Source organism: Astatotilapia calliptera, chromosome 7 (assembly GCF_964374335.1).
Source record: "Astatotilapia calliptera chromosome 7, fAstCal68.1, whole genome shotgun sequence".
In the NCBI taxonomy this organism is placed as follows: Eukaryota; Metazoa; Chordata; class Actinopteri; order Cichliformes; family Cichlidae; genus Astatotilapia; species Astatotilapia calliptera.
Genome location: NC_137428.1, coordinates 54,736,031 through 54,762,620, shown reverse-complemented (window position 1 = coordinate 54,762,620; position 26,590 = coordinate 54,736,031). Strand labels below are relative to the sequence as shown.

The window sequence follows — 26,590 nt, the reverse complement described above, 5'->3', positions numbered from 1 at the left end:
TCATGTTATTTTTTGTTTTTCTTTCCTCCTTTTTTATTCATGGTCAACATGTATTAATTTTTAAGTGCAAACAAAGCCACACTTTTATGAAAACTTCGTCATCGCTGGCATTTTTAAAAAGCAATCTGATGTTCCCATCGTGTGGTTAAACAGTGACATAGCAACTAATTTCAAGATAACCGTGAACAGGGTTACTATAATCAGGTTAGTCGAACCTGGGAATTTGATCACAAAAATATGGCATTACATTTCTGTTATTTTAATTACCTTTTTTTGTTTTTGTTTATTTTTTTTACTGAAGTTCATTGACGTTAACATTAAAGCTAATTAATTTAAAGTAGGCTACTGTAAAAAAAAAAAAAGAAACTTTGTGCATCAAATTTATGAATGACCGTTCTCATCAGTATATGGAGTTACTCCGTTCAGATTTGTGGACGTCGACTCATAAGACCCGCCTCCTTTCCGTCTATTAACTTCCGCATTTTGCCTCTGCTGCCTCAGCTGCTTCAGAGTCAGCTCTTCCTTTGTAGACAGACGCTAAACTCAGCTGAGCTCCGACCAGAGTTCAGCATTTTGGTATCCGGGAGCCTCTTGTGACAGTCAGCTGATCTAAACCCGGATATGTGAAAGCTCTGAGCTCTCCTGTCTGACAACAAGTGGACTCACAATTACTTTAAAACGGGTAGAAATGGCCACAAACCCGCCCAAGTTAAAGACAAAGATAGCTGCTAACGAGAGGTGAGAAGCAACGAGGTTACGCAGTGATTCTCAGAGTATGATATTATGATACTTAATTGCTTTTCTTGTCATTTTGCAGGATGAAAAACTTAAAAGAAACCTTTGAGTCAAAGTATGGGGAATCTCCTCTCTTCTATGCATTTGCACCTGGAAGGGTAAACCTAATAGGTAATTTCATACTTTGTGTGGCATGTGTTGTATACTGATTGCATTATTGTATATGCTCCATCTATTTTGTATCTGTTGAATAAATACAGTGTATACCCATATATCCTCTGGAGATAATAGTAGTTCTGCCAGTGGGTGTTCTTAATATTTTGACCTTGTTTCAAAGTAAAACATTTGTGGTAATATTATGATTTTGTTTGCAGCTTTTATCCAGGAATTTTTTTAGTGGTACCAGTCAAACACGGTCTGTCACATACGTTTTTTCATATTTGTCACATTAACAGGTGAACATATTGATTACTGTGGCTATTCTGTGCTTCCAATGGCCATCGAGCAGAATATCCTCACAGCTGTGTCACTGAACGATTCAGGGAAGATCCAGCTGGCCAACGCAAATCCTAAATACAAGTGAGATGTGAACACTTATAGTAACGGCCCCAAATATATATTTTTTGTTTGTTTGTTTTTGGCCTGTGTAATTTATTCAATGGTAGCTGTACATTATGAGTGTGTGTTCTCAGAAAGCTTGTTGTTTGTCATTATACAGGGATTTCAGTGTGTCGTGTTCAGAGGAAATTGCCATAGATAGAGACGATCCACAGTGGTATTATTATTTTCTCTGTGGGGTTAAAGGTATTCAGGTAAGCTTTGTGATGAGTTCTATACTCTTAAATTATGGAATGGCAAAAAATGAACACTATAACATGTACTAAATGTGTCATAAGTCGTAACATGATACATTTAGATTTTTTTTTCTTTCAGGAGAAGTTTGGGCTAAACCATTTAGCGGGGATGTCCTGTGTCGTAGATGGAACGATCCCTCCGAGCTCCGGCCTGTCCAGTTCTAGTGCCTTAGTTTGTTGTTCTGGCCTCGTAACAATGGAGGCAAACCAAAAGTCCCTCTCCAAGGTGAAGCTTCTTTGTAACCAAACCAAAAACATGTATTAATTTCTTTTGTTAATAGTCAAAAATTATGCTTTCAACAGGTAATGAACAATTAATCACAAAGAATATGACTCCTAATCCATATTGTCTTTTAATTTGTTATAATGTGAATCCTCATGAGTTAGACATTCTCCTGGATTTGTTGCTTAAACAAGGAAAACTTTGTATTTCACCAGGTGGCTCTTGCGGAGATTTGTGCCAAAAGCGAGCGATACATTGGCACAGAGGGAGGAGGCATGGACCAGTCAATTTCATTCCTGGCAGAGGCAGGGACTGTATGTAGCCCGACCGCCATTGACCTGTGTTTAACGAATATGGCACATCTAAAATACACTAAATAAACAAATTATAACTTCAGTATTGCTGGCTAAACTTTTTGAATTGTCTGCCAGGCAAAGCTGATCGAGTTCCAGCCCCTGCGTGCTACCGATGTCAAACTCCCTGATGGTGCCGTGTTTGTGATTTCCAACTGCTGCGTGGAGATGAACAAAGCTGCTTCTTCTCACTACAACATCCGTGTGGTGGAGTGTCGGATTGCCACAAAGGTGCTATTTGTTGCCATGATGCATTCCTGAAATATCTGTTATATATGTTGTTTTGTTTCCCGAGGTTCAATTTAATATTGAATTTAGTTTGACTCGTGTGCTCTTTCAAAGGCAACGGAGCACAACATTTAACCCAAGAACACAGCGATGAACAGCCTCACGCGTCGCTTTAAACTTTAAACATGTGTGATAAGTTTGTAATATTCAAAGTTAACATCACGGTGGATGTGTACTCAGATGCTGGCCCAGGCGCGGGGTGTGGACTCGAGCAGGCTGTTGAAGCTGGCTCATGTTCAGATGGAGCTGAAGGCCTCCCTGGAGGAGATGCTGGCTCTGGTGGCCGAGGTGCTGCATCCTGAGCCTTACAGCCGAGAGGAGATATGCAAGGTGCTGGGCATCACCTCGGAGCAGTTTTCAACAGAGCTGCTCAGCGCTAATACTCAGGACAGTAAGTAAAACCTTTATTTAGGTGAACTAAATTTCCAGCCAACCAAATTCTTCTACCCGAGTGAAATGAGCTACATTTCTTTCTTTCAGAACATTTTTCTTGTAAATACTAAGCAACTCTTAATATAGTATTTTCTGCTGATAGTCAAGTATTTGGTTATTCCATCACATTAGATTTTTTTTTTTCATTTCCAGTTTCATGAAAACAGGTTTAAGATTAAGGGTTTTGCTGGAACACTTTTCCTGTTATTTTTCTCAGTGACGCAGTTCAAGCTTCACCAACGAGCCAAACATGTGTACGGGGAAGCTGCACGAGTCCTGCAGTTTAAGAGCGTGTGTGACTCTGAACCCACCGATGCCACGCGGCTACTGGGAGAGCTGATGAACCAAAGCCACGCAAGCTGCAGAGACCTCTACGAGTGCAGCTGCCCTGAACTGGACCAATTAGTTGATATCTGCCTGTGAGTACTGCAAACTAACCCACTACTGCACAGCCTGGGAGAGAAACCTGGATGTTATCCAATGAATGTTTAGAGGTATTTAGGTTCATTTACCAAAAAAAAGATCTCAATTAATAAAAATGCACAATGCAAACTATAATATAATAACTATAACTATAATCTAGTTTGCATACAGTCTCTCATGTGTCCCAGTTCTAATTATAAAAGACAATCAATTAATCAAGTGCATCAGAATAGCAGAACCAGGCTGCTACTTGCCCTCTCAGTTCCTTTGGAAGCAGTAAGGATGGACTTAGTCATTCAAGGGCTGTATGATTTCTACTCGTGTTAGCATTAGCTCTTTGCTGAGTGCTTACAGTAAGTAGAACCTCACACCACTAGCATGACTGTAGATGTACGTGCAACTCCTTCCTCACATCTTTCCTAGAGGAATAATAGTATTAAAGTGTCATACTTAGCACTATACTGAAATATGTTGTCTTTTTGTTTTTTCTCGTGGTTGCAGGAAGTCAGGGGCTGTGGGTTCCCGCCTGACAGGAGCAGGGTGGGGAGGCTGTGCCGTTTCCATGGTTCCCAGTAAAAAGGTGGAGTCTTTCTTACAAGCTGTTAGAGAAGAATACTACCTCCCTGATCCACGCAGGGCAGCGATGGAAAAACAAAGTCTGTTTGTGTCAAAGCCAGGTGGTGGAGCTGCAATTTTCCTCGAGGAGTGATCTTCATAATCCATTTCTGATTTTATACTGCAGTCATTCAGTTTCAGTTTCAGAAATAATTGGGTTTTTCTTGCACTTGTGACTAATGATATGATGACTGATAAATTTACCTTTTTCTTCTATATAGATCATGCTGGAAAATAAGGGCCAAAATTTGCTTCCGGGGTGCATTCAAACATGTTCTTTTTTTTATTATGTTCTAATGTAAGATTTTGTTGAGAAGTCATTGTCTGTCTGCACATTTTTCTCATAAACAAAAAGAAAGCAAATGTGAGAACAACAACAACAACCAAAACAAACTTGTGCTGTATAAAATTCATCTATATTAAATTTTCAGACACTAACATTAAAAGGCAAACAAAACCCTCTCTCCATGTGCATCAATGGAAACGCAGACTGTTGGGGTTGTAAGTGTATTAAAGACATTCAAAAGGCTCAAATGCTGGATGTTAACTTCTGCACAGTAACATTTTTTACTTCACAAAAGAGCAGAGATTGTTGGAGGCTTAGAGGTCTATGCATCATATATCATATGCAAAAGAAATGGGGGGGGGGGGGGGGGGGGTGTTTCGTAGGACATAAAAGTGGCCCCTTTTACATGTTATCCGTGTAAAATGATAATAAAAAATTAAGTATGAATCAAGTAAATGGTTAAAATGCAAATCCAAATAAGTTTGTGAGCGAGGCAAGAGATGGTTTGGAGATGTGGAGGAGAGAGTGGTTATTTTATAATATGAAGCTGCCAGGCAGGAGGAAACGAGGGAGCAGGTTCATGGATGTGGTGGAGGAGGACATGCAGGGGGGTTGGTGTGACAGAGGAAGATATTAAGGATAGGCTGAGATGGAGGCAGATAATCTGTGGTGACCCCTAATGAAAGCAGTCGAAAGAAGAAGAACACTATGTGAGGGTTTTCAGCTAGGGGTATATCTCATTCTTTCCTTATGAATCCATCAATGGCAAAATGCTCAAACGCCTTTATTATATCATATTTTACCTGGCCTGTGTTTGCATCTCTTTTATGAACTACTTCAAAAAACCAATGGTTTAAGTAATTTTTTACATTTAAAACTTCTCCACTTATTCGATGTTTCTTTGACGTATGATCAAACCTCCCTTATTTCCATATGTCTTACTCAAGCCATGCATTTCAGTTTTACTTTGTCCTTAAATATACTCAGGCCAAATCAGAGATGAAATATTAAATAGAAAAGAACCGTCTTTAACAGAAATTATTAAAGGCACAGCACAGGGCAATGGATCTCAGAGCAGTGTCATTGTGGCATGCTATATGCCACAAACTGTAAAATATATTAAGAGTTTAAAATCTGTAATTTATTGTGCTTATCATCCTATTCAGCAGCATTAGTTCAGCATTTACAATACTTATTTTTTAAGTATTGGATGTATGTTAAGACGAAAGTGTGTTTCAGTGCATAGTTTTTAAAGATGATGCTTTTTGTACTTGTGGCCAGGGCGATCTTCCCTTTTGTAATTTACAAGCCCAGCCCTAAAAGAGTTGGGGCATTGTGTAAGATGTAAATAAAAACAGAATGCGATGATCTGCGAATCTCACAAACCCACACGATAAAACCTAGAAAGCATGTCAAATGATTAAACTGAGACATTTTACTGTTTGATGAAAAACATTGTTTCAATTTGATGACAGCAACATATTTCAGAAAAGTTGGGGCAACAAAAGTGTGGCTAATTAGGTTGAATAAGATGATTGGATATGAAAAAAACTGTATACAAATTGTGGAAAATTTTCAGGATAATGTTCCTTGATGTAATATCGCAAAGACTTTGAATGTCTCATCATCTACAGTACATTATATCATCAAAAGATTCAGAGAATCTGGAGAAATCTCTGTGCGCAGGGGGTGAGGCCAAAAATTCTGCCACAGAAATCACTGCACAGTTTCAGAAATCATTGTGTGAGAACACAGTTCACTGTGCCATCGATAAATGTGAACACGATCTAGAAACGCTGCCATCTCCTCTGGGATATATTAAACTAGAGTGGGACAATATCCCAAAAGTTCAGCAGCTGGTCAGTTCCCAGATGTTTAAGGACAGATGCTACATTGTGATAAAGATGGCCATGTCCCAGCTTTTTTGAGATGTGTAGATGGCATCAAATTGAAAATCAAATGTTTTTCTTCAAATGTTTCCTGAGTTTAAACATCTGATAAGTTTTCTGTGGTGTATTGTGAATACACTATGGGCGTGTGAGATTTGCAAGTGATTGCCATTCTGCCGTTGTTTACATTTTATACATCGTTCTGACTTTTTGGGGAACTGGGTTTGTTTTTATTGCACAAAGGTTTGTTTGGTAACAGCTAAAAGTACTGAAAGGTCTTTATTAATCAGAAGAGGACATGCCATTATAATGGTACAAAACTGAGGTCAAACTGGGTTATTTCTGAGCAACTATAAATGTTTCTTTAACTTTCGCAATTCATGCAAATATTGTCATGAGTGTCAGAGTGAGAGTTTGCCAGTTTCTTTGTTCGTTTGGGAGTGGTTCCTTCGTTTAATTATGTTTTGGCTGGCATTTATAACATTCAGTGTTCGCACAACTCACACTTTAAAAAACAAAAATAACTGAGGTACATTTGTGTAGCTGATTTGAGCAAAGATTCACCCAAAATTGTGCTTGGTCTGCAGGATCCATGCATACGGTACCCTTTACTCTATGCAGCGTCTTAAACGTCGAGTTCAGTCTCCGTGCTTTTTTTGCTTCAAGTCTGTATTGCACTGTTGCTGCTTTCTGGTGCTCCACCTTCACTTTCAGGTGAGGCACAGGAAACTTCATTTTTCCTCTTTAACATGCTTTCTATCCAGCTGGAGCTGTGGCTTTGTGCTGTTCTTTCAGGGGAGCAAAGTGAAGAGACTGTGCTCCTCCTCATGTTTTTGCCTGAGGTAATCAGCTCGCCGAAGCCTTGTTGGTGGGAGAAGGCGTAGGCAGAGCGGCGGGAGCTTGTCCTGCGTACTCGCCTCAGGTTCTGTTCCTGAGGTCCTTGTTTCTTCCTGGACTGTTGGAGACGACGAACCTGCGGAAATACATCATGGAAAAGTGTGTAAATACACAACACGTGTATTAAATATAAAAAGTCCCCAATGTATAAAGCAAAGACCTAAATCTAATTTAGAACGTACAAAATATTTATTACCAAAGTATACACTATATTGCCAAAAGGAGGGATTAATATGATGTCACTTCACCCTTCTCAGCTATAACAGCTTGAACTATCTGGGAAGACTGTCCACAAGGTTTAGCGATGTTTATGGGAATCTTTGGCCCTTCTTCCAGATGCACATTTGTAAGGTCAGACATTGATGTTTGAGAAGAAAGCTTGGCTCACAGTCTCCACTCTAATTCATCCCAAACATGTTATGTCAGGTGGAGGTGCAGGCCAGTCAAGTTATTCCACACCAAACTGGATCATCCATGTCTTTATAAAACTGCTTTGTGCACTGGCATGCAGTCATGTTGTAACAGGAAGGGGCCGTCTCCAAACGGTTCCCACAAAGTTGGGAGCGTGAAATTGCCCAAAATGTCTTTGTGTGCTGAAGCATTAAGAGTTCCTTTAACTGGAACTAAAGGGCTGAGCCCAACACCAGAAAACCCAACACCAAACTTTATACTTAAATTTATACCCTCAGATAAGTGCTGTTCTCCTGGCAACAGCATCAAGCATCACCCCAGTGTGTGTTACACCACTGCCTTTCACAAGGGTCTAAAAACTGTCCTTAAGCAAATCTGAAGGCAACATGAAGCTTGGAGGTCTGTAGCGATTGATTCTGCAGAAAGTTGGTGACATCTGCGCAGTATGTGCCTCTGCATCCGCTGACCCTGCTCCGTTTTACGTGGCCTAGCTCTTTGTGGCTGAGTTGCTGTTTCCATCACTTCCACTTTGTTATAAAATTATATAACATGTATAACATTATAACATTAACTTTGTTAGAACTAACAGATGAAGGTACTGTGTAATGTTTAATAGCGGCAAAATTTAATGATTGGACCTATCACAGTACCATGTTGGACTTCACTGAGCTCCTGAGGGCGACCCATTCTTTCCCAAATATTTGTAGAAGCAGTCTGCATGCCTAGGCGCTTGATTTTATACACCTGTGGCCGTGGAAGTGATTGCACTCTTGAATTCAATGATTTAGTTCGGTGAGTAAATATTTTTGACAATATATTGTATGTAAAAGTGCTAATTCTGCAGAAACTCATATGATAAGTATAAGGTTACCAATACTGTAAACAGCATTTTACTGCTGCAGTTGGTTTGATTCTTAAGTCTACTTGTTTTAGTCGTAGAGGCTGGTTTACAGATTAATTTAAGGAGTCTAGAGAGGATATAGGGAGGATATGCTTCACTGATTTCTATTTATTATTTGGAATTTCCCTTAGTTATTACTTTTTATGAACAACCGGATAATTGTCAGTAGGCTTGTTTTGGGGTTTTTTGTAAAAAAATCTTAATCCGGAGAGTTACTATTAACTACTGCTGTCAGATAAATATAGTGAAGTACTATTTGCCTATTAAATTTAGTTGAAGTATGAAGCTTCATACTTTACTATACTGACATAGTTACTTCCACCAAGTGTTCATTGTCTTGCTCAAACTTGCAGTTGCTGTAACTTCAGCTCCCTCTGAAGGCCTTAAATCCACATGGGGAGAAGAGTTGGGTATATCTATGTCAGATGACATTTGGTAAATTCCACACCACTCTGCGTTCACCACTCCCTATTAAAATTTAAAGTAGTTCATAGGGCCCATTTATCTAAATCCAAATTATCTAAGATTCATCCTGGCTTAGACCCTCGCTGTAATAGGTGTGGGTCTGATGATGCCAATCACACCCACATGTTTTGGACCTGCCCTGCCTTCGCACATTTTCGGGAGGAGTTTTTTGTACTCTGAACAAGGCTACTGACCTGAAACGGGCTCTTAACCCCCTATTTGCTCTCTTTGCTACAGAGGGGGAGGATGATAAGTATGTTATCGGGGCAAAACATCATTTGCTGTCCTCTGGTTGCCACTCGGTTAGACGTGCCATTTTGGTAAGGTGGAAGGCTGCTGCCCCGCCCACCCATGTTCAGTGGCTTGCTGATCTCATGTTGTGTCTTAGTCTTAAAAAGATCCACTGCTCCATCCAGAATCATGGTGGCAAATTTGATCAAATCTGGGGTCTTTTTCTGACAAACTTCTCTTGCGTTAACCTTTTTTTTGTAAACTATCTACAATGTCTCAATAAAGTATTTTGAGTAAACTTGCAGTTGCTGTACCTTGTCTGTCAACGTCGGGAAAAGATCCACTCTGAGGAACTTGACGACTAAGCCAGGCATAACACACACCACAGTGGTGAGCAGAACAACCAACCACACACTCTTCTCTGACAGACAGTTACGAGCCGTGCCTGAGGAGGAATAAAAGGAAATGCAATTTTCTCGTATCAACGTAATTTTCTTGCGCGGGCCACACTGAACCAGACTCACCGATAAATGGGAAGCTGCTCGGAAAAATGCCAAATAAGCCGTCGCTCTGCATTGCAAATAATATGGCAAAGTACACCATCAGGCTCCCCCATATGAAGAGGTGATTGACGGCAGTCCAGTAGTGCGTGTCGAGTCCGATCTTGGAGCAGACGTACATCAAACCATAATAATAAAAATAAGACCCTCTTTTCATTTAGCAGTCCTGTTTTGGCAGTATTTTGTGATATTTACAGTCTCACCTGAACACTTACAACAATGACCAAGGATGTTGCTATGGTGACGGCGAACGCCTGTTGGTCTGAAAAGGAGGAGCCGTCTTCTTTCACCATGAGAGGGAAAGCCCCGTAGGGAATGAAGAAAAGCAGGAATGACGTGGCAACCCCCTGCAGGGTGCACAGGAAAAACTGACGCTTGTTGAAGAGAAGGTTTTGCTGGCCGGGTTTGTACAGACTTGGGTAGCGAAGGCTGTTCTGGTCATTGACGTCCTTTAGAAAACAAACAAAGCATGACTATGATATTATAGACTCTTTTGTTTATTTTAATAAGAAATAAATGATGGGAGGATAATGGGGGAAATGTCCTGCAGCAGTTTTATGACAAATGGTCAGTTAAAGCGGATGAGTGTAAAGTATACAGTGGCTTGCAAAAGTATTCCACATTTTGTCACATTACAGCCACAAACAGGAATCAATTTATTGGAATTCCACGTGAATGACCAATACAAAGTGGTGCACACGTGAGAAGTGGAACGAAAATCACACATGATTCCAAACATTTTTTACAAATAAATAACTGAAAAGTGGGGTGTGTGTAATTATTCAGTCCATACTTTGTAGAACCACCTTTTGCTGCGATTACAGCTGCCAGTCTTTTAGGGTATGTCTCTACCAGCTTTGCACATCTACAGACTGAAATCTTTGCCCATTCTTCTTTGAAAAACAGCTCCAGCTCAGTCAGATTAGATGGACAGCAGTTTTCAGATCTTGCCACAGATTCTTGATTGGATTTAGATCTGGACTTTGACTGGGCCATTCTAACACATGGATATGTTTTGTTTTAAACCATCCCATTGTTGCCCTGGCTTTATGTTTAGGGTTGTTGTCCTGCTAGAAGGTGAACCTCCGCCCCAGTCTCAAGTCTTTTGCAGACTCCAAGAGGTTTTCTTCCAAGATTGCCCTGTATTTGGCTTCATCCATCTTCCCATCAACTATGACCAGCTTCCCTGTCCCTGCTGAAGAGAAGCACCCCCAGAGCATGATGCTGCCACCACCATATTTGACAGTGGGGATGGCGTTCAGAGTGATGTGCAGTGTTAGTTTTCCACCACACATAGCGTTTTGCATTTTGGTCTCATCTGACCAGAGCACTTTCTTCCACATGTTCGCTGTGTCCCCCACATGGCTTGTGGCAAACTGCAAACGGGACTTCTTATGGTTTTCTGTTAACAATGGCTTTCTTCTTGCCACTCTTCCATAAAGGCCAACTTTGTGCAGTGCACGACTAATAGTTGTCCTGTGGACAGATTCCCCCACCTGAGCTGTAGATCTCTGCAGCTCGTCCAGAGTCACCATGGGCCTCTTGGCTGCATTTCTGATCAGCGCTCTTCTTGTTCGGCCTGTGAGTTTAGGTGGACGGCCTTGTCTTGGTAGGTTTACAGTTGTGCCATACTCCTTCCATTTCTGAATGATCGCTTGAACAGTGCTCCGTGGGATGTTCAATGCTTGGGAAATCTTTTTGTAGTCTAAGCCTGCTTTAAATTTCTCAATAACTTTATCCCTGACCTGTCTGGTGTGTTCTTTGGACTTCATGGTGTTGTTGCTCCCAATATTCTCTTAGACAACCTCTGAGGCCGTCACAGACCAGCTGTATTTGTACTGACATTAGATTACACACAGGTGCACTCTGTTTAGTCATTAGCACTCATCAGGCAATGTCTATGGGTAACTGACTGCACTCAGACCAAAGGGGGCTGAATAATAACGCACACCCCACTTTGCAGTTATTTATTTGTAAAAAATGTTTGGAATCATGTATGATTTTTGTTCCACTTCTCACGTGTACACCACTTTGTATTGGTCTTTCAGGTGGAATTCCAATATATTGATTCATGTTTGTGGCTGTAATGTGATAAAATGTGGGAAAGTTCAAGGGGGCCGAATACTTTTGCAAGCCACTGTAAATTGGGATTAGGAACGCTAATCGCATGGGTTAAATTTAAGCTACAACCTACTGTAGGGTTAGACTTTTAGGTACGTCTGATGGGTTTATCAATCATGACACAGTGAAAGAGGTCAACAGTAATAAAATATTCACCTGAATGACTTGACAGTATCTTGAAAAGAAGAAACAAAATTAAACTATGAAACGGCTCTGGAGCTTACCATTAGAGAGAGATTACTGAAATAAGAAAAAGTTCGATTTTTGTGCAAATTTTTAAAATATGCATAGCCACATTGAAATAAAACTTAAGTATGCTTTAACTTTGTACAAGAGCTATTATCACCTGATCAAAAAGTCCCATCGCTAGTACTGGCAGCGATGTATAGACAATGTTGAAGAGGGTGATGAACCACTGGTCATACACAGTCTATGGAAAGTGGACATTTTGTTAGAGCAGGGTTTTTTCCAACCATACAGCACAAACATTCAGAAGAGCGAGAGGTCTCGTGCATGAAAATTTCTTTCAGCTCAATATCGGAGAGAACAAAGGGAAGATCAGAGCAGAGAGGAGGACAGATGCATCAAGGAAAACAAGACTGAACACAAGCTGGAAGAACATGGATGAAAGTCAGTGACATGGAATAGCTCACTGGTTTCACCTTATTTAGAGTCTATGGTACAATAAGTATAAAAGTACATAACATTCACTTTTTATTCTAAACAAAGGCAGTCTGAATCAAGTACAGTAGCAGTCTGAGCCTATACATTCATGACTACAGGATCACCTGAAACATCCCTAATTTTAAGAGCTATGTAAAAGTTTTAAAAGAAACCTTAAAAGCAGAGAGGGTGTCTGCCTGACAAAGTGCATAGTTGTGCCTGATAGCTGAAGGCTCTGCCTCTTCTACTTTTGAAAACTCTACACAGGTAAGCCTGTCTGTGCTGGTGTACCAGGAGAAGGTTTGACAGACTGTATTGTCCCCGGTTGTGAAGACTGTCCCCCAGCAGGGAACACTTAGATTATTTCTTCTGCTCACTACTCTTCCTTCCAGACAAAGTGAACACATCTCCTTCAACTTTAGTCTATTAGGAACAAAATGGACTAGGTCTGTTCCTAAATTAGATAAAAGACACTCCTGACAGGCCTTGTGGCTTCTACAGAGTCAGAAGGAGACACATTTACTCCAGTGGTCCTGAGGTCAGCCTCCGTGACCTCACCACAAAACCAGACCTGACAGTTGGCATGCATAATTGATTTAACACAAACATAAAAAAAGCTTCAAATATGCTTGAAGGCTTCATTACAGTTTTCTTACCTGAGCTGAGAAGCCGCAGAAGAAACCGTACCAGAAGTGCACCAGGGTGAAGGCGAAGTTCTTGTAGAAGAAATATCCCAGAAAATTACACATGCGGAAGTAAGACCAGCGTCCGTGAACCAACAAGAGCCTCTGCAGGTACCGGAACTGGGCAAAGGAGTAATCTGAGGCCAGAACAGCCTGCATCCCCTCCTGTCCGCTGATCCCAACACCGATGTGAGCAGCTGAGTAAGACACACAGTGTGTGAAGCAATGCCCTTCATAACTGAAATATTTGTCATTACAAACAGCTGACAAGATTCTGGAAATATATTCACAAACATCGTTAAATAACAGTCTGGACTGAGTTTTTTTTTATAAATGAAGAAATGTTTTTACAACCAGCCTCTTACGCAGTGTGTGGCTGGTTGTAAGGTGTTGGGGTAAGGGAGGTAATTTCACTATTGTATCGTATACCCCAAAAAAATCTGTTAAGCAGAAAATATGAACAAACTGAGTAAGTACTCAGCAGTTTGACTGCTTAATTCATATAATATGATTCACAAAGTTTATAAAAATCTTTCATTGATCCTTGTGCCCTGTGGATGTGGGCATTCTCATCCTGCAAGAGAGTGCTCCCTGTGATCTTTAACCATGCCAGCAAAATTTCCCTTCGAAGCATAACAGAATTTCCAGCTCCCCTCAGGTTTTTCCTTTAATTTGTCACCTCTGGCAAGGCTGAAAATTCCCTCTACACACACGTGAACGGAGTCCTTGGATGCAGAAGAGTGTGCATCCACATCAGTTTGTGATATTTTCTTGAGAATTCCTGATATTTCTTTTCAAGTGTTTACTTGTAAATGTTATACTTCACTTTGTAATAGTAATACATACTACATGCACGCCACACGTGGATGATCTGAAACTTACTCTTGATCATGCTGACATCATTGGCTCCGTCTCCTATGGCCAAGGTGACAGCTCTCTTGTGCCTCTTCACCAGCTCCACCACCTGAGCTTTCTGCATCGGCGTGACGCGGCAGCAGATCACCGTTTTACATAGACAGGCCAAATCCAACAGGATGTTCTCCAGCTGGGGCTCCAGAGCGTGAGCCTGAAGGGCAGAGTACCCACACCACACCTATTAAATCTATCATTACCGCGGTGTAACATCAACCCCCTGCGGAGGGGACACTAAGCAACATCCCTGTGTGCATCACGCACTCTGCCCTGGGCACAGCAAGAGAGCAGCTCGCGTGCAAAATGATGTTAATAAAATCCTGTAATAGAGCCGAGGGCAGAGCTTATTGTAGACTTTGTTCAGTTGGCAGCAGGCACAGACGCAGCAGACTCATCAAAGAACATCGGAGCCATTTAGCAAACAGTGTGAAACCAACGGGCATCAGTAACAAAACAAAAACAAGTGCAGAAGTAAAAATGAGCATTTAATTAAAGGCAGTCTCCGTGAAACCACTTTTCATTGTTATCTTACCAGACTGTGTCCATTGATAACTAAGGCATACTCTGCAATTATAGCTTCTTCAAACACAGAATCGTCTGCAAACGCATCCGTCTTCTCAACATGTCCTGCACTGCTCACGCAACTCAGGCCGAGGATGTGCTCTTTGGCGCTCCTGAGGATAGATGCAAGGCAGTAAAAGTGAATCACACCAGAATTCTCTTCAAGAAGGCTTTTTAGCATTTTAAATCCACAGACTTTCTATAAATGGGACATTTAATATTCAAAGAATACCACCCTGAATGTGAATTAAATGCAAAAAATGTGTCACCTGAGCTGCTGCTGCACATCCTGCAGGGTGTGGCCGGAGATAACAAACACCTCATTCATGTCATCTCGCAGCATGTTGCAGGAGTAGCCAATGTTCATTGCTGTCTCTAATGAAATTAAACAGTTTACAGTCGTGTATCTTTCCACAGACAATCCAGCCAATATTAAAGTCATCATTCACAGGTACCTAGTTTATCTCCTGTAAGGACCCAGATTTTAATGTCAGCTAGATTTAGGCAGGCGATGGTCTCTGGAACTCCCTCCTGAAGTTTGTCTTCAATCGCCGTGGCTCCTAGAAGCTTCAACAAAGTCAGCAGTGAGTCAGCAGGACTAAATGCGATCGATTGCTTTAGGAGTGTAAACAAAAGCATGTCAATTTTACCTTCATGCCCAGTTCGATCTCGTCGTAAAGGACAGCAAGCTGATCTTCGCGATTCTCTATTACAGTGCTGGCAAAGAGAAGCCTCTTCATCCAAACTTTAAAATAATCTTCATCGAGGTCTTTGTAGGACAGAGCTAATGTTCGAAGCCCTTCCCCAGCAAATTCCTGCATGAAAAACGATGGAAAAATAAACATCTGACTAAGAGAATAAATCATTAAATCTGCAATCCACAGCGCAATTATTTACAAAGGAGACATTATGTTATCCACTGCGATAACACCTACACTAAGGTGTTCTGAGGTAGTGTACATGAGGTTTTCACAGGATGGATCCAGACGTTCGAAAATAATCGTGTCAGCGCCTTTGGAGTAGAGTTTAATCTGGCCTTCTGGGCTTCTCACTATCAAACAAGACAAAGCACAGCAAGAGGAAAAATAAAACATGGATTATTTGGCTGTCAACTAAATTGTCAGTAGATACAAAATAATCAGACATGTTGCCTCGTGCTGCTATTTCGTAATTATTGTCCACAGAGTTTCATGATGACTACTTGTGTGTTGCTTTTATAAGTGAAGACCTAACCAATGACACTCATTCTCTTGCGCACGTTGTTGAAGTCCAGTATGGCCAGAAGCTGGTAGGTGACGGTTCGTCCCATCTCACACAGCGTGACGGTTTCTGGGGTTCGCGCCCGGAAGACAAACCCAAAGTTTCGCGCCGCAGTGACCAGCGCTCCCTCATCAGGTGACTGTGCCTGGTACACCAAATTTCCTTCATTTGAACATAAACACATCAGTGAATCAGAGTTATTTGAATTATTACAGCTACAGTTTCTGGATCATGTATGTTTACCTTCACTCTTCTCCTCTGGCATGACAGTGTGACACAAAGCCAGCAGCCTGAAAAACTCCTGCACTGCAGGATCCTCCATTTTGATGGCTTCAACCAAGCTGCTGTCGTAAAACTTGAACCTTCTGTCGCAGAGAGGGTTGAAGGAAAAATCCACGCAGGCTGTTTTCTGAGACATTAAAGCACCAGCACAATGATTGTGTCACATCTGTTTCACTAGAAAGAGAAAGAATTTCTGCTTTTTTCAATCTGCTCACCTCAGTAATTTCCACCTTCTGGTCAAATTCATCATAGACATCACCTAAAAACATAAAAGTAACAATGGCAGTTTTATTTATATAGCACATTTGATTATAAGTGAACACAGTGTGCTTAACAAAGAAGAGAAAAACATAAAAACCTCTGCAGGTTTACAATTCCCCCTAACCCCTTAAAGCCTGAACCATGAAATAATTGCCAGAAAATTCAAGTTTTTAAAAAATGTTGTTATTTATTGCTGAAAAACATATCATGCAATCTATTTCTTTTCAAGGGAGGGGAGGGAAGATCTCACTCACTAATGATGTAGAAGTCTCAAAAACCCATGTTTCAAATATGATAGGCGTTAAGGGGTTAAAGCACAAGCACTCAGCTATTGACTGAAGGCCTGTGTGGAAAAAAAGGCTTTGAGCCTGTTTTTGAATGTAGCCGCAGATGTGATTGATCACTGATCAGCAGGTAGCTGGTTCCAAAGAACAGGAGCGCGGTAAACGAAAGCAGCCTCAGTGCACTTGGATCTGATTCTAGGAACACTTAAAGGGAGATAGCTCTAACTGGGTTATAAACACCGAACAAGTCGGAGATGTGGTGGGAAAGGCGAACAATCGAGAGCTTTATCATTAATTATTTTGTCAAAGATTAAGAAGTAATTGCCTCTGTAGTTGGACCTGGCTCCCAGCATTACCCCCGAAGTCTGCTACAGTAAATTTGACCAAACAATTTTAACATTTTAGGGTGAACAAACTAAAAAAAGCAAAAAACATTTAGGTCCCATGCTTAACTGTTCAGCAGTTTTTGTTGAAGAGTAGCCCAATTTAACTGAGAGGCTAATTAGCCCAGTGTTTTAACCCGATGTAGTACTAAAGCTCCATACCATACATCTGTCCATTAATGGAGCACTTGCTGAAGACCATGATGTTCTGGGTGAGCGTGCCTGTCTTGTCAGAGAAGATGAACTCCACTTGGCCCAGCTCCTCATTCAGGGTGGTGGTGCGAGCTTGGGCTGCAGTGCCCATCGGGCTGTGGTACATCTTCCGGTCCCAGTTAATGAAGTGACTGTGACCAAGTCGCAGGACTTCCACACTGATGAAGTTTTATTGAGCAATACAACTATTTACCAACTTCCTAGTCAGTGTGACGGGCTTAATTTGAAAATGACTTTTACGACGACTGCATAGGTGCTTACCTGACATACAGCGAGATGGGCACAACAGTGTTGAGGATGATGATGTAGGACCAGAAGGTGAGGAATCCAGAGAACACAGCGCTAATCTGGAACGTGTCCCACGGCAAAAACACTCTGAAGTTTGTGCCGACATACGTTTCCCAAATAGTGTGTCCAACTGCCAAAATAACTCCCATACAAATAAGGAAGGCGAAAATCTGAAAAAAAGACAAGAGTACATATTTTTGTTCCCAAAGATGCATCAAATAAAGTGGTATGTTTTATATGCTTATATGAGCATATCTGTAGTAAAAGGCACAAAATGTGACATTTAAAACCAGTGAATGTAACTCTGGACTGCCAGCTTTTAAAGGGAAATTTATCATTTATGCAATTTATTTACAACTAGAACGGCTGCCTATAAAATAGCCAACTAAGCCACAATCATCAGCCCATGCTAGCATCGTAAAATGCAAAGCAGAGTTACAAAAATCAGCCTACCCACAAAACCAGAGTGTTCATGAGTTTGTCGATACTGGTCCTTTTCAGTTTCGTCCTTCCACAGTTCTGCATCAGTTTGGTTTGTGAGCCTGTTGGGCAGATGTGCAAACAACTGTCAGTGTTGAAAGAATATTAATAAGACTGTCCGTGACCTTTCCATCGAGGCAAAGAAGAAAAATATAGACGCAGCTAATGGATGTGGAGAATAAAACCATTAAAAAGCAACTATTACCAGCAAATATGACCATTCCAAAGCACCACTCAGTGTTTCTGAGTACACAGCCCCGCAGAAGCATTTTTTCATTATCCAGAGGATATTTATTGCCTTTCCAGTATAATGTTCCAGTAAACCTATCCAGCTTGTTGTTTGGAGGCTCACAAATGACTTCCCCTGAGGAACAAAGGAAGAAAAAGAAAAAGATTCGTCAGCCATGACTGATCAAACCGTCGCAAATAATTAGATATAAGTAGACAAAAATGAGAGAAAATGTGAAAATAAAAACTTTGGCATCATCTCACCATCAAAGTCCATCAGTTTAGAAATGTCTCCTAAATCTGAGGTAACGGTTAAAGCCTGACGGACTTTTAGATTGGTCTCTCTGGAGGGAAGAAAAAGGAAGACAAAGAAAAGTTGGCTATTTTTGCTAAACGTCAAATTAAATATACGCATGCACTTTTTGTGCTCATATGAATGTCTTGTGCAATTGCTCCCATCTTACTTTTCATACCTTGCGCAGAACTTACCCATCTAGCTCTGCAGTCTCAACATAGCACAGACCATAAGGCTCACTGCTACAGAGAAGGAGGATGTCTGCCTGTGTGTGAATCCAATACAAAATACTCAGCAGTGGAAAAAAAGGCAATAAATCAATTTCTGCATCACTGAACCTGCAACAGCACTTAACTGGCCCCATTTCTCCCAAAAGAACCTATTTTCTTTACTATATGCTAATCTAAAAGGCTGATATTACAGTCTAGCATGTAGTGTGACAGTGTCGCAGCAATGCTTTACTCACAGCAACAAACTGATTGTTCTCTAGTTTGATGATATCCCCTACTCGAACGTTCATCCATTTTTCATTCTGCAAACTTGAAAAACAGGAAACACAAAAGGTTAGGAATAGCTGTAAATGTAGCCTCTGCAGGAAAGCATCTACAAATCCAATTCCAGAGTTGAGTTGGGACGCTGCCCAAAATGTAAATAATCACAGAATGCAATGATTCCAAAATGGGAAGTGCACGTGGTAAAATCTAAGCAGACCTGATTTTTCCTGTCCATGTTAAGACAGCAGTCCATTATTAATGTCTCATATTACCACGATACACCAAATCCCCCCATAAAGCATGTCTTCTCTTCATTCTGAAACAGTTTGACTTTTGTCTCCAGCAGAAACAGTAACAGAGTTACAGTTATTTAATAAGTGCTCAAAGGTGCCCATGGTAAATAAAGGATTGACTGAAACATTTTTGTATTTCATGAAAAATATTAGCTTCTTTGGAATTCAGTGTCAGCAACACGTCTTTAAAAAACTTAAGATGTGATCAACAAAGGCCAGAGAGGTAAGTGGTGCTAAACTGAAATAGCTGGAGGAAGATTTTGATTTGGCAGCAAGTCAGTAACATGAAAAGACATCTTAGAGAGGCAGAGTTTCTCAGAAGTAAAGACAGGCGGAGGTTGACCAAAGTACAAAAATAACAAAAAACTTAAAAATAATGTTCCTCCACATAAAGTTGTGAAGACTTTAACATCATCTACGCACATAATATCATCAAAAGATTCAGAGTATCTGGAGAAATCTCCAGGCCACAGATCAATACTGTATGTCTGAGATCTATAGGCCTTCAGATGCCACTGCATTAAAACAGGTGTGATTCTCTCATGGAGGTCACTGTGTGGGCTCAGAAACACTTCCAGAAATCACTGTCTATGAACACAGTTCACCGTATCACCCACAAATGCAGGTTAAAGCTCGATCACACGAAGCAGACACGCCTCTGTCTCTTGGAGGCAAATCTCATTCAAAATGGACTGAAGCAAAGTGGAAAACTATTCTTTGGTCAAATGAATCAAAAATGGAAATTATTTTTGGAAAACACGGACGCCACATCCTTTGGTCTAAAGAGCAGAGGGACCATCCGGCTTGTTATCACTGAGTTCAAAAGCATGCATCTCTGATGGCAGCGCATCAGTGCCTATAGAACTGGCAGCTTTCACATCTGGAAAGGCAACAGAAGGACTGAAAGATACATAAAGGTCTGCTGCAACAGCATGACATCATAATAGAAGAGTCTGGGTTGCTGATCTGGCATGCCGGCAGTCCAGACCTTTCACTAATTTCATATATTTGGCGCATTATGAATTGAAAAATACAACAAAGCTGACAAGAATGGGATATTCCTCTCCCGAAAGTCCATCAGCTGGACTCCTCACTTCCCAGACATTTATGAACTGTTGTTAACAGAAGAGTGGATGCTACACAGTTGTAAACACAGCCCGTCATAACCTTTTTATCCTTGTTGCTGTCATCAAATTCGACACCGTCTTGTTTTGTTTTCTTAAAGTTTCCTCTTAAATATTTTCTCAGCTGAAACATTTGATCGGTTTTTATTGCATTCTGTTTATTTACATTTTACATACACATCCCAACTTTTTCAGAACTGGGTGTGTAAATGACAACGTCATAGAGTACCTTCCTCTGATGAGAACCTGTGACTGCCGGTTGTTGACTTGTTGGTCGCTCTTGTATCGGAACTGAAATTTTTAAAAAAGGGGGTTACAAATTTGAAGAAGAGACGTAAAAAGAATAGCATTCAAACAAATTGTAAGAGATAAACAATGAAACTAACATAGTCATCTGTGGCGTCCTTAACAGCCGTGATCACGAGCACAAAAACCAAAGGCACGATGGTTGTGAACCAGGACAGGGAGGATATTTCTGGAATTAGCTGTGAACAAAGTTTGCATTAGCCCTCTTTGTTTCCTACATCAATCAAATTATAGTTTAATGACACAATCAGTAGCACTTTTTCCTACCTGCAGTATTAAGAGCACTGAGAAGTAAGCGTTTGCCACCCTCTGGAACTGCTCAAACAAGTTGATGGGCAGGAAGGTGAAGATATTGTACTTTGAGGTTTTGATGCGATTATCCTGAAGATTCACATCATTAGAAACAGCGCCGATGAAACCCCACAGCCAACACTTAAAGCAAATTTAATGCAGGTAACTTACGGCATAAGAGAACCTGTCATTGTAGTCCCACGCGTTGGCTTTCACGCGGCGCTCTTTCTCTACAGAGAAGACAACACAGAGGAAAGGAGAACTTAAAGTAAGAGCTCCTTATTCTAAAGTCTGCCTCTCACACACATAGCAGAACAAATTTAACATCAATATGAGATTTTGACCATTTGCCTATATTTCTTTCCGTTTAAAATCCTAAAATACTTTTTTTCCTTTCAGACTGCCCTAACATTTATTTTCCTTCCAAATCACCTCTTGAAATGAGAGCAAAATCCTAAAGAAAGCTTAGTTAGCTTAGGGTAAAGTTTCATAACTGTGTATTTTATCTTTCTTTTTTTTTTTTTATTCTCAAGATGAACACAGTAATTTGTCTTAGATTGATTTTTTTTCTTTTGCTCTTTATTTATTGTAAGAGAAGGGACACAGAGGTCTCGGTTCACTTATCTGCAAATAAAAGGATGATTTATTTATGAAGAGACAAAGTAAAAGACTGTTTCAAGCACCAACATGTTCCTCTGGTGTGGTGATTATTGAAGATAAGGATGATGAAACCTTTTCCTACATTGCAGTATTTCACAAAGTATTACATGATCAAGCCAGCAAACCCCGTGATGTTGCAATGTCCCACTTTTAGTTAAGCTTTAGTAAGCTTGACTGTGGTTGATAAAACCTCCTTTTAAAAAAAAGTTTGACTATATTTACAATGGAGAGCTCACTCTCACGCTGGTACAAGAAGAGGTCATTCTTTGATTAGCACATGTTTTTTAATTATTTCTCCATTAAATTGTTAGCAACTTCTTTGATTACTATATCTACATAAGGTTCTAAGTCTTATTTCCTAAACTTTGAATAAGAGCTTCATTGAGGGATAAAGATGGAGACAGATCTTTAATTCATATCTTTATATGTATTAAAACAGACATCCTTATTTTTAGCTCCAAATAAATCTTGTACTTGTAAGAAATTTTATAGGCTGAATGGAGCACCCCCACCAAATTGTGGGTAAATTTGTGTTTGGTTGATTCAAACACACCTTCTTTGTTGAAAAAAAAAATTTGCTCTGGGAAATCGATTTTATATTATTGGAAAGGCTGTTTATTCCCCTTTAAATAGTGCCACATTTGTAAAGAACAAGCTGGGTTGAGCAGCAGAGTTGAGTATGTGGGTTGTGCCCATTAAAAACTTGCCAGTTCTTCTTTGCCAATGCCAAACAGCTTATTCTGCTATTGATTCTCAGCAGCCTCAGTAGCATGATGTGGAAGGACACAGCCACAACAGCCTGGCACCTTCTCCTCACACTGTAGGATGGAAGTCTATTCTTCAACCAACATTTTTCACAAGTCAGCCAGTGTGGTTGTGTTGGTCACTCTGGGATGAAGCGCACACCCAAGCTGATCCCACAATGGAGTTGAAGTCAGGACTGCAGACAGGTAATTTCATCCTCTCCACTCACAAATTCTGGAGGTAGTCTCTGTTAAACCCCAATCTGTGGGAGACCCATTATCATCTTGAAGGACAGACTTCAGTCCCAGACTGTGGAGATATGAGATTGCCACTAGTTGCACGATTTCAACTTGATATCTCTCTGCATTGAGAATGCCTCCAAGGATGGCAAGCCTTGTTTTTCTAGTAGTGAGGTCTTTTCCAGATTGTCCGGGTAGAGACCTTTAACCATATAGTCCTGAAAACCTTGATTGCAAATCTGTGGAAGACTGCCAACAGGGTGCTGACAGGGTGAGGAAACAGTCTTCTTATGTTCTTGGGAAGCCCACTTCCAGCTTGTCACATTCCCTATTATATAGAACTGGGTCATAAATTTGAAGGGCTCACTCCAAATAATGGTGCAACTTGTTTTTGTGGAACACCGGCTTGAAATTGTCCAGTGGCACGGGCAACAGTCAATCATGGCATGCTTGCAGCAGACACCAACTGACCCCTGTAGCAGGATCTATGCTCCTGTACCAGAAGCTCAAAACAAGAGTCAATAGCAGAATAAGCTGTTTGGCATAGGCAGAGAAGATGTGGCAAGTTTTTCGTGGGCACAACCCACACATTCAACTCTGCTGCTCAACCCGCAAATACAAATCTGGCAATAAACAGGCTTCCCAATGATATAAGATTTATTGACAAGAAGCAGAATTGTAACAACAAAGAAATAATTGACCAAACACAAATTTCCCTACTTTTTGTGCAAAGTTTAGTTCAAAAACTCCTTTGCAAAAATTCAGCTACTCCAACACACTTGGAAACTGTAAAGTGAGAAGACTAGAAAGGCTCTTGTAAGTTAATGTAAAACTCGCTAGCGGTTCACTTAGCTTCACACTGATGGTGGAAACGAGAAAAGGGAAGCCTTTACTTTGACAAAATGAAATAAAATCCTACCAGCCCCTCAAAAGCTCATCAGTCAACATGATACAACATGTTTAACTAATCTATCAAATTAAAGTGCACACCCTTTTTTCTCAGAAGCTCAAAAAACCCTTCTCTACCACTTCTTAGTGAAATTGTCATGCAGTTTCACTCATCTTTTCATCCTGCGTTCCATGCTTCTCATGAGCAAGACTTGTGACATCTATAGAGGGATAAAGGGATTAACCATGGCATATTAAAAAAGGCTGACTTCGTAAAAGCTACTTTCAGTTGCTCCCTTATTCACAAGGGGTCACAGCAGCAGGTAGCTCTACATATTTGATTTGGCAGCATTTTAATGTCTGATGTCCTTCCTGACCCACCCCAAAGGGATTTGCGTCTCCGCCCAGGATCGAGCACTTGCCAAGTGAAACTACAAACCTCTAAACTTGATAAAGTTTCAAATGATGCCTTTTTGCGTGCGTCTACTTCAAACACACCTTGTCTTGGCCTGCCCGTCTTACCCAACAGCTGAAGACTTCATTTCCCAACTTTGACATTCTTCTCATGGCTCATACATAAACACAATGCATTAAGGGTCATTAATATGTCTGGTCACCCTTTCTAATCAGTCTCGATGTGAAAAATGTTGACTCTCAAACAAGAGCCGGTGTATTTCCCGCAAATGCTGAGATCATTTATCAGAGCATTTTAACTTTTCACACAAAGCCGCTCCCGAAAGAGCATGTACGCTGACAGATCTGCTGTTTCCAAACAAGGTTAAAACATTGTTGAATTATGCATAACGCACCCGCACAGAGCTGCAAAAGGATAGAGCATCTACCACGACAGCTGGGATCATCCTGCTATCACTTACTATGATACTTAATTATTAAGGGAGGCCACTATTGTTCAAACCATTTGGTCTGCTTAAGCATATAATTAGGGAAATATTTCAATTTTATTTTCAGGGAATTTCAGTGGACTTAAAGAGAGATGCAAGTCTGAACAGCTTACAGTGAAATGATTCAGGAAATATTTCAGGTAGTCAGTCACTCTGAGGACTCTAACAGTAATACGGGAAGCATTAAGATGAGCTGTCTCGCTAGCAATGCCACATCTTTCTTCCTAAAAGGATAATTACACCTATTGTTGAGGAATTGAAATCCCATCTAAAGTGCAAGGAGCATAAGGTCACCTTGCGTTATGTGTGTAATGTTGCGCTCAAGGATGCCGCAGATGACAAACATGCAATCTGCATACACAGAGCACATGAAGAGCACAGATAGCGTAGGCGCACACCAGCACAGAGAAAGAGACAAGTTATATTAAAGTGCACACTCTTTTTTTCCTCAGATTTCATCTTTCCCATCTTTCCAAAGCAGCACTGCACCATAGAGAACATCTGCGAAGTGAGGAAGGCACAAGCTCCGCCTTCTGCTTTTAAAAGTAAAAAAAAAACAACACTTATGTGAAAAAAAAAATATGTGCAACTCGCCTGCCTGAAACCTCACAGTTTAACTGCATTTTTGTCCTACTTTTAAGACATCCTCACTGTGGAATGTATTGTAATGTTGTTATAAAGAAATCAATTACAACTACAAATCAGTCTTACCAACATGAGGTTTTCTTCTCCAGAATGTCTCCATCTTCTCCTGGGACCTCCCGAGGATTTCCCTGAAAGGCAGATGGAGGACCCAGGCTTAACAAACAATAAACCCTGCACTGGCAGAGGTGTAGGAAAGAGCAATAAATGCACCATAATGGCATTACATGTGACTGTTTATCAAGGCGCTTTTAAACTGCAGGTGCAAGCAGCAGAAGGCAAATCCTCAGTGGACTGTGTCTCCTTGGGGTTTCCAGGTGAGGTGTAACCCCTGGCTGAAGTGCACATCTAGGCTCTTTGTTTTCAAAAGAAGGGGCCTGTCTTTATGGAAGTTTTCTCTATCTGTGCGTAGAATAAAACACAAACGGTGAAGTGTGACCGCATTTATCCACTTCTTACCTTGCACAGGTTTCTCACAGGCGCAGACTTGTGTTATCTCCATGTATCCTGTTATTTACCCGCGACCATTTATTTCAAGTAGCGCCTTCCGCTGATTTTTTCGAAGCAGACCCTATCGCCTCTTCCTGAACAGAAATCATCAGAGATAAAAACACACACACAAAAAAGCAGTTCAGCTGTGGTGACGGTGCTGATGTCGCTGTTGCGGTTAGAAGCTTGCTAATAATAATAAAGAAAACAGGACGTGGGCTGTGAGGATGGTGCAGGCAGGCAACCATCAGCAGCCCCGCTCTTCTGAAACAAATGAGCGGAGAAATAACGAGGCAGCAGGAATCAGCCGACGATCACTCACCAAGAACCGCGACATGGTGATGAAGCTGCAGCCCTCTTCTTCTGGGAGAAGTAGAAGTGAGTGAGTGTGCGCTGCAATGAACACCTCTTTCTCTCCCCCTCTCTCTTACTCAGCCCAGTCTCTTGGCAAATAGAAAAAAAGAAGTATGTTTACTGTGTGGCGCAGGTACGCTTTTCAGACGTGCCACCTTGGCAACCAAGTGAAAAAGAGCTAAACAGGAAGGTAACAACCTTTTTCCAAACTTAGCCAACAATAATAAGTGCTATTGTTGTTTAACACTAGCCTCGTTTTAATTATCTAAATCTAATCTAAGATGCTTTTATTGCCTTTACCACCTTTGCATTTTTTCCAGTAGTTAGTAGTACGAAGGAAAGCACTTACACAGAGCACTTAAAAGAAACAACATAGTTGACAAAAGTGCTTTCCAGTTAAAGGACAGTAATAACACACAGAAAATACACGTTAAACGAGAAGAAATACCAGTTTTTAAAAGGTCAGTAAAATACATAAAAAAAGATGAATACAATGGACAATAAATAAACCTAGCAATAAAGAAATGAAAAAAGATTAAAAGTGACTGTTTAAAAAAAATCTCAAGTCATACTTTGCATTATATTTTTAGTTTATTGTCCAACTTCATCTCATTTTTTTTAATACCTAATTATTTTTAAGACCTAACATTACAGTTGCATTTTAAAAAAAATCAGTTTCTTTCTTCT

At 40.6% G+C, this 26,590-nt stretch overlaps 2 protein-coding genes across 5 annotated transcripts; one reads left to right on the top strand and one right to left on the bottom strand.

Moving 5' to 3' along the window:
- The first annotated feature begins 136 nt into the window (after nt 1-136).
- On the top strand, nt 137-4,380 carry galk2 (galactokinase 2). Its single transcript, XM_080304667.1, has 10 exons — nt 137-738; nt 818-906; nt 1,191-1,314; nt 1,454-1,547; nt 1,669-1,815; nt 2,028-2,126; nt 2,244-2,396; nt 2,634-2,844; nt 3,103-3,304; nt 3,810-4,380. The coding sequence occupies exons 1-10, from the start codon at nt 689-691 to the stop codon at nt 4,015-4,017; spliced, it is 1,377 nt and encodes a 458-aa protein (XP_080160793.1). The 5' UTR covers nt 137-688; the 3' UTR covers nt 4,018-4,380.
- Nucleotides 3,847-26,016, bottom strand: atp8b4 (ATPase phospholipid transporting 8B4). Of its 4 annotated transcripts, none has more exons than XM_026175600.2 (29): nt 25,872-26,016; nt 25,520-25,644; nt 25,130-25,191; nt 21,157-21,215; nt 20,962-21,075; nt 20,775-20,873; nt 20,618-20,679; nt 18,944-19,016; nt 18,672-18,742; nt 18,447-18,526; nt 18,160-18,318; nt 17,928-18,016; nt 17,448-17,644; nt 17,136-17,344; nt 16,261-16,304; nt 16,007-16,172; nt 15,737-15,925; nt 15,439-15,554; nt 15,154-15,318; nt 14,959-15,070; nt 14,773-14,878; nt 14,475-14,616; nt 13,913-14,096; nt 13,004-13,227; nt 12,031-12,114; nt 9,779-10,012; nt 9,528-9,666; nt 9,318-9,448; nt 3,847-7,071 (listed from the first exon to the last, which is right to left on the bottom strand). In XM_026175600.2, the coding sequence occupies exons 3-29, from the start codon at nt 25,161-25,163 to the stop codon at nt 6,760-6,762; spliced, it is 3,594 nt and encodes a 1,197-aa protein (XP_026031385.2). In that variant the 5' UTR covers nt 25,164-25,191; nt 25,520-25,644; nt 25,872-26,016; the 3' UTR covers nt 3,847-6,759. The 4 variants fall into 4 exon arrangements, with proteins under 4 accessions (XP_026031385.2, XP_080160778.1, XP_080160779.1 ...); XM_080304652.1 differs by having other exon boundaries at nt 9,767-10,012; nt 25,872-26,015; XM_080304653.1 differs by lacking the exon at nt 12,031-12,114 and having other exon boundaries at nt 9,767-10,012.
- Between the last annotated feature and the right edge of the window lie 574 nt (nt 26,017-26,590).

Coding starts and splice junctions, on each gene's coding strand:
- galk2 (XM_080304667.1), top strand. CDS start 689: ATGGCCACAAACCCGCCCAAGTTAAAGACAAAGATAGCTGCTAACGAG. Junction 1,315..1,453: donor AACGCAAATCCTAAATACAA/GTGAGATGTGAA, acceptor GTCATTATACAG/GGATTTCAGTGTGTCGTGTT. Junction 3,305..3,809: donor CAATTAGTTGATATCTGCCT/GTGAGTACTGCA, acceptor TCGTGGTTGCAG/GAAGTCAGGGGCTGTGGGTT.
- atp8b4 (XM_080304652.1), bottom strand. CDS start 25,163: ATGGAGACATTCTGGAGAAGAAAACCTCATGTTG. Junction 15,071..15,153: donor AGATCGAACTGGGCATGAAG/GTAAAATTGACA, acceptor ACTTTGTTGAAG/CTTCTAGGAGCCACGGCGAT. Junction 10,013..12,030: donor CGATGGGACTTTTTGATCAG/GTGATAATAGCT, acceptor TGTTTTCTAAAG/GACGTCAATGACCAGAACAG.